The sequence below is a fragment of the Artemia sp. Qi Xiang Cuo genome, chromosome 5, assembly GCF_049724085.1.
Source record: "Artemia sp. Qi Xiang Cuo chromosome 5, ASM4972408v1, whole genome shotgun sequence".
Lineage (NCBI taxonomy): Eukaryota > Metazoa > Arthropoda > Branchiopoda > Anostraca > Artemiidae > Artemia > Artemia sp. Qi Xiang Cuo.
Genome location: NC_142798.1, coordinates 51,817,109 through 51,824,629, shown reverse-complemented (window position 1 = coordinate 51,824,629; position 7,521 = coordinate 51,817,109). Strand labels below are relative to the sequence as shown.

General features: G+C 38.9%; 1 protein-coding gene across 1 annotated transcript; it reads left to right on the top strand.

The window, feature by feature from the left end:
- The first annotated feature begins 5,267 nt into the window (after positions 1-5,267).
- On the top strand, positions 5,268-5,825 carry LOC148952248 (protein CFDP2-like). The gene has a single exon (XM_089089163.1). It carries the CDS (start codon positions 5,268-5,270, stop codon positions 5,823-5,825), a length of 558 nt encoding a protein of 185 aa, XP_088945289.1.
- Positions 5,826-7,521: the final 1,696 nt, after the last annotated feature.

Below are 7,521 nucleotides of genomic sequence, written 5' to 3'. Positions count from 1 at the left end.
TTCAAGCTCCTATCTACAAAAATGTGGTATTTTGCATTTTTGTTGCCAGAAGAAAGATCACGGATGCGTGTTTATTTTTTTTTTTTTTTTTCCCAAGGGTGATCGTATCGACCCAGTGGTCCTAGAAAAAAGTGGGTGGGCTCATTTGAACGGAAATTAAAAGGTCTAGTGTCCTTTTAAGTGACCAAAAAACGGAGGGCAACTAGGCCCCCTCCCACGCTCATTTTTTCCCAAAGTCACCCAATCAAAATTTTGAGATAGCCATTTTGTTCAGTATGATCGAAAATATGATAATTATGTCCATTAGGATGACTTAATGTGCCGAATTCCCTGGGGGGAGGGCTGAAAGCTATGAACTTTACCCAATGCTAACATATAGTATTGGTTATTGGGAAGTATACAGACGTTTTCAGGGGGGATTTTTTCTGGTAGTGGGGGGGGGGCTTGGTGGGTCGGAGGTTATGTGGGAGGATCTTTCCATGAAGGAAATTTTCATGGGGGAAGGCACATTGCTATGAAGGGGGCGCCGGACTTCCCAACATTATTTTAAAAAAAGATCACAAATTAAATATAAAAACAAAAAGTTTTTCAACTGAAAGTAAGGAGCAACATCAAAACTTAAAACAAACAGAACATATTATAATTGGGTATTCGTATATAATTGGGTTCACCCCCTATTCAATACCTCGCTCTTTAAGCCAAAGATTTTTCAGTACTTTCATAGGAGCTATTTATTCTAAATAACGGCCTTTGTGATTAAGGGGTCATTTTTAAAGAACTGGAACAAAATTCGAACTTTAGCTTAAAGAGCGTGGTATTGGCTAGGGGGTGAACCCCCTAATATAAGTATGAAAAATATATGAATATAAAAGTTCGTTACGTAAGTTAATTCGTAAGTTACGTATATTTATTAATAATAAAAACGTTCGTAAATAAAATTAAACGAGTTTCGAGAAAGCCATTTAACCAAATAAAAGTAAAATTAATATGGAAATTTTGTTTTAATTATTTATGTACGGTGAGCCAAAATCATACCCTGCATTAATTCAAAAACGTTCAAAAATTAAATAAAAAAAGACAAGTTTTTTTACTGAAAGTAAGGAACGACGTTAAAACTATCATCTTCAAGCTGCAGCTTTTTACATTTATTTTTTCAAAACGCGTTTTCAAACTTTCCGTTACCACGGGATGTGGTTTGCTCTTTACTAGGGTGTTAAAGGGGCTAACAGGGCTAACACTAAATATGAGGGATCATAAACCTCTGGTTATTGGTTTTTGACCATATTGATTTCCACGGTACCCTTGACATACTATGATTCCTCTAAGAAAATTAAGACTAAGAAATACCAAGATTCGTCCAGATCAACTTTAGTTTTGGCTTAATTGTGTGTTTTTTGGGTTTTTTTAACACGCCTCCCCCCTCCAAATGTAAGTCCTCTAAGCGGTCTCAGTATTTCGATGGGGTGTTTATAAGAGAGATTAACTTCCGGGGGGGGGGGGTCTGGAGGATGTTGAATATCTTTTGGGGAAAAGGGGCGGGCTATTTAGGGTCCTCCTCTGGAAAAATTTTGAAACATTAAGCCTAACCAGGTTTTTGAGCTGTCTGAGACCTTATTTTGGGAGAATACTTTTTAATTTATACCGAACACCAAATAGTAATAGGGTCAGGGTATATTGACATATAGAAACAGGTATAGTAATTGGGTGTAGTAACAGGGTCAAAACTAAAGGACTTCAAATTCTCAATTTAAATCTGATAAGATTGATGTATGTTCTTTGAAGAGGTTGCTTACCCTAGTGTGAAACTAAATAATAATTCACTCATTTTAGCTGGTGTAATCAGTTTGCTGTATTCCTTGGGGTACATAAGAATTTTGAATAAGATTTATCGAAAGGAACTAAGTATACAATAAATGCAAGGCACTAACCTCGTTAAAGGTTATAGTTCTTCTTATTCAGAGAAATGCCACCCTAAGGATAGGTACTAGGCGTATTCCCCTCAGAGAACTCCCCCTGGGGAAAATCCCCCCACCCCATGTGTAAAATTAGGGAGCCAAAAAAGTGTAATAAACAAAAATAATGAAGAAAAGAATAAACTTTGGAATATTCTATCTATATTCTAAATCTTTGGCAGAATGTATGGTGTATAATGTCAAATAGCATTTATTGTTTACATTTTTGTTTTCTTTTTTCGTATTTTGAAGGTAAATCTATCATATCAGAGGAAGATAATGGCTAAACAGAATAATTTAGAATACGAAATGATTGGCAGTTTTAGAAGAGTTGTCCTATGATGGAAGTGCACAGAAATAACAGGTTGGACTAAGAAGCACGAGTAAAGACTTCTCTTGTTCTTGGTGTGGAACTGGACAAAGCTGTTACTAGCAAAATAGTTTAGGGGGAGGGGAAATGAATTTTTCAGACTGGCTTGTCATGTCCACTGATTTATTTGGATGATATTGCTATTGCGATAGCTTCATTAGAAGAAGAGGAAGAAGAAGAAGACAAAATACACCTTTGATACATGTGTAATTATCTTCTGGGGAATTGTTCTTGTACCGACCAGAGGAGTCATTAGGAAAATGTTTGGCCGCAGAAGGAGGGTAATGAAATTTGCTATAATATTCGTTAGATACCAGAGTCACTAATAGGCAAAATATTTGGAGGGAAAAGACAATGAATTTTACCAGCTGGCTGGCCATTTTTAACGACTAATTTGGGTGAAATTGTTAATAAAATTACTACATAAAAAACACGCATCAGCGACATTTCTAATGGGAAAAAATAAGAAATTCCACATTTTGTAGATAGGACCTTAAAGCCTCCACAATTGGGTTCTATAATACAGCGGTCGCCAACCTGTGGTCCATGGACCACCGGTGGTCCATGAAAATTTTTAGGTGGTCCACGAAGAAAAGGGATCATTATTAAACAATGTATATTTTTTGTATTTTATGAACATAAAAAAAAGAAGCAAATTTAAAGAAATTTATCATAGATAAAAATTGAAATTTAAATTTAGCTTTATTGCGACTGGGAAAGGCTAAACAAAAATTGCTGTTGTATATTCTAGAATCAACATACAGCTATGTAAGGATGTATTTTATGATTTCTACTGCTGTACACTATTGAGTCAGCATACATCTATGAATGGATGCATTTCCTTTTGCCCTTCGATTTCTGCAAACAAATTTCTTCGAAAAAGTTTCGTTCTATTTCAATTTTCAATCCAGTCTCCAGTACTAGTTTAGTTTTTATGAGACCTATATGTTCCTGATTTTCTGTAGCCCAGCATAAACTTCTTGAGCCTTTGAAAGTAAACTAATACTTATGTTAGCAAGTGTTCTCAAAGTTGAAACATGTGAAGTGCACAGCTATCAATTTGAAAATTATTTATTAACGGGCTTTCCTCAAACTATTGAGTAAGAAAAGACAAGGACCCATAATGAGTGAGAAAAGGCAAGTGAATGTTTTGCGCTTCTTTGGAAAACATAATGATAAAATGTGAATAATAGCAATAATAGTCAGCTGATCAGTAAATTATACTTACCAGAACATCAATAGTCCTCGTCAGACAAAACTGCAAAGAATATTCAAAAAGAAGGCAAAAAGAAAAACGCAAAATATCACGAAAATATGATTCAGAGTACCTGAATTTGGATCTATTCAAGAATCTGGCAGTGAGCTGAACCTAAGGCTTCTTTGTGTTCTTTAGAATGAAACCTTGAAATTATGCCGTGAAACCGTCAATACTTAAAATTCCCTTGCAATCAAAATTTGGATGACAAACCCCTTGAATGTATTCAAAGAGCGCATGAAGGTATGAAAAAGCAAATATGGGTCTTAAAAAATATGGTTGCTGAAGATAAGTCCTGGCTTCCTACTTTATAGCACCCTGAATGGCATAGAATAAAAAGCCATATACGATAGGAGAAGACTTAATCAAAATTTATATATTACAAGCCTGTGAAGCTGTTTTGGGAAAACAGGCTATCCAAAAACTCAAGTTGATTCCTATGTCTGCTAACTCTTTCAGGAGCAGAATTGAATAAATTGCTGAAGACATTGAAAATCAAGTTATAACAATAGAAAAAAATGAACCATTTTATTCAATTCAACTTGATGAATCTACGGACGTTAGCAGCAAAGCGCTTTGCCTTCGCTTTGTTAGGGTTGAGTTTAAAGGGGAGTTATAAGAAGAACTTTTTTCCCGTTGAACTTGCAGGGACGAGTAACTAGCTTCGGTATTTTTAAAGCACCAGTTAGTTATTTCCTGAAGCACGAAATTGAGGGGAGAAAAGTATTGATATTGGCATTTGTACAGACGGTGCAACAAACATGACTGGACATTGCTGAGGAATTGTTGCAAGAGTAAAAAATGTTAGTCACCCAGACATTTTGTTTACCCAATCATTATACATCACATGAGCATCATCATTATACATGAGCAGCTTGTGAAAACAAAAATGTCGCCAGAAATAAATGAAGTATTATCCAGTGCTATAAAACTTGTGAATGAAATTAGACATACAGCTCTGAATTCTCGGATGTTTGAAATGCTCTGCGAAGAAATGGGTTCCCAGTACACTCACCTTCTTCTTCATGCTGAGGGGTTATCGAGGGGCAAAATAATGAGCCGGCTGTTCGTCTTGCATGAAGAAATTAGATTATTTGTTTCAGCGGTAAAATAATCAGAAATTTCAAGGACTCTTGTCCAATGATGCTAGCCAAGCTGGCATACCTGGCACATATTTTTTCTCTGTTAAATGAGCAAAACATATCTTTGCAAGGACAACTTAAGAATATGTTTATATTACAAGGAAAGATAGACGGTTTTCGAAAGAAAATCACTGTGGCAAACGCGGTTGGCAGATGGGCATCTACAGATGTTTATAAATATTGATGAATATATGGAAGGGAAGGATAGCAACCGTCAAGAGGTATCCATGACTATTCAACAGCACTTATAGTCACTGAAATAATATCTTGATTTTTATTACTCTAATCAGATTCCAGGCCTAGGGTCGGTTGGACTAGCAACCCTCCACCTGAAATAAATTGCTACGAAAAGTGACAAAATAGCCTCGGATCCAGACTTCCTTTTAAAAACTCGACCATCGTGCGTCAACGGACATGCTGACGACGTCAGCAAGACTGACAGACTAAATCTCCTGGACCAAAGGCGACGGATAGCCACCTGCAACGTTTTGACTCTCAATGCACCCACATCAAAGAACCTACTCTCCATAGAGCTCCTTAAGAATAAAATGGAGATTGCTGGTCTCACAGAAACCCGTCTGGTCGGAAGCGAAGAAGAGAAATTAGGCAACAATCACTTGTTGCTCTGGTCTGGAGGGAGCACGAGAAGGAATGGTTTTGGCCTTGCGCTAAACAGTCTCGCAAGAAAGGCATTACTCTTGCATGAAGCCGTATCAGACAGACTAATGAAGGCCCGCTTTGGACACAAATATGGTAAAATGACTATTGTCGTGTGCTATGCCCCGACCAATTATTCTGACAACACAATCAACTCTGCTCTGACCAAATGTCTCACGACAGTTTCCCCCAACGATATAACTGTACTTCTTCATGACTTCAACGCAACAGTGCGTGATGATACGGGTGTTTGGCGTGGCACAATTTGCCCTGTTTCTCCCGACCCACTTAACAACAATGGCCTTCGCCTACTTGAACTATGCCGATCCCATGACCTAGTCATCGCACACACTTACTTTCAACGCAAAATCATACACCAGTACACGTGGTATAGTAATGACGGTTGCACGAAAAAGATGATCGACTACGCCATTATGTCTAAACGCTGAAAATCATCGCTAAAGAACTGCAGAACTTACAGATCAGCTGAGCTTGGGAACGCAGACCCCAGGTTTGTGTGTGCTGAATTCTATCTCAGTCTTCAAGCACAACGATCAGAAGGAAGGCCAATTATTGCAGATATTGGGAAACTCCAAGAGCCAAATACTCACCTTAAGTACAGTATTGAGGTATCAAATCGCTTCAAGCTCCTTGGCACACTTAGCAGCAGTGAAGATGCCTGGAAGTATTTTAAATCGCAGACAAGTAAAGCAGCACAATTGGTGCTTGGCAAGTGAGATTTTTCAAAGAAATCTCGGCTAACAAATGAAATACTTGAGGTTATAGAGCAAAAACGGAGAGCAATACTCATTGGGGACATGGTCACTTATCGGAGGCTTAATGGAGTGCGAAACCGTCTCATTCACTCAGTTTGTTACAAAGAAAGCTGATCAAATTGAATTACCAGCAAAAAAGAAAGACGTGGGTAGCCTCTTCAAGCATCTCCGAGATCTTACGAAAGATAAAACTCCAACATTAGGACCTGTCCTATCCCTGGATGGTACACTTGTCTCTGATGAGGGTACTTGGCTCGAGAGGTGGAAGGACCACTTCTGCTCGTTCTTAAATAATACTAGCCCGTCTGTCTCTCCAAACAATAGTCCCAGCCAATCTGCCAGTCAAAGGTCTGAAGCAGATGTTCCTCCATATGAACTTTTCAGCCCCTCAGAAATTGGAAACGCAGTTAAAAGGCTCAAGAATAACAAAGCTGCTGGTATCTGTGAATTAAGCTCTGAACTACTGAAATACGCTGGTCCTACAATACTCCTGTTTCTCCATACTCTGTTCTCCATAATTTGGCAAGCTGAAATAATTCCTGAAGATTGGCGAAAAGGTGTCATCATCCTCTTATGGAAAAGGAAAGGCTCCAGAAAGGACCGTGGAATAACTCTTCTGTCAGTCCCAGGAATAATTTTCTCAATACTCCTGCTGGATCATTGTCGGAATATAGATCCAGGGATTCGGCAACCTGAACAAGCTGCTTTTATATCAGACCGTTCCACCATCGAGCAGATTTTCACGATTCAACATATAATAGAAAAAGTCACGGAGCTCCGCCAGAGGGCTTTTTTTGCCTTCGTTGACTTCCGTGCTTTGTTCGAATCAGTGGACTGAGAGGCACTTTGGAAGAATTTAGCATCGACTGGTCTCCCAGAGAAATACTGCAGACTCTTCAAAACTCTACACCATTTCACAAAGAGCCGTGTTCGAGTCAATGGGCGGTGCAGCCCATTCTTCCAAATCACGACAGGGGTGCGTCAAGAATGTGCAATGGCCCCAGAGCCATTCAATGTCATCTTAGACAACGTTATGACAAAGACGACTTCACGTCTCAACTTTGGATACGAGTTTGGGGATCGCGTCATCTCAGATGCTGATTTTGCTGACGACCTGGCCATCCCACTGGACTCCATGGATCAGTTACTGGAAGCGCTTCAAATCTTACGAGAAGAGGCCGCAATGTGGGACTGCAGACAAACTAGAACAAAAAAGAAAATTATGCCCATAGACCCGTCTTCTCCTGCTGTCATTTCTCCAGTCAGTCTGGACGCAGCAACTAACATTGTCCAAAATTTTACCTACCTGGGATTCACGATTTCTTCAGATGGCTCCCTTCTCCCCGACCTGCAAGCAAGGCTATCCAAG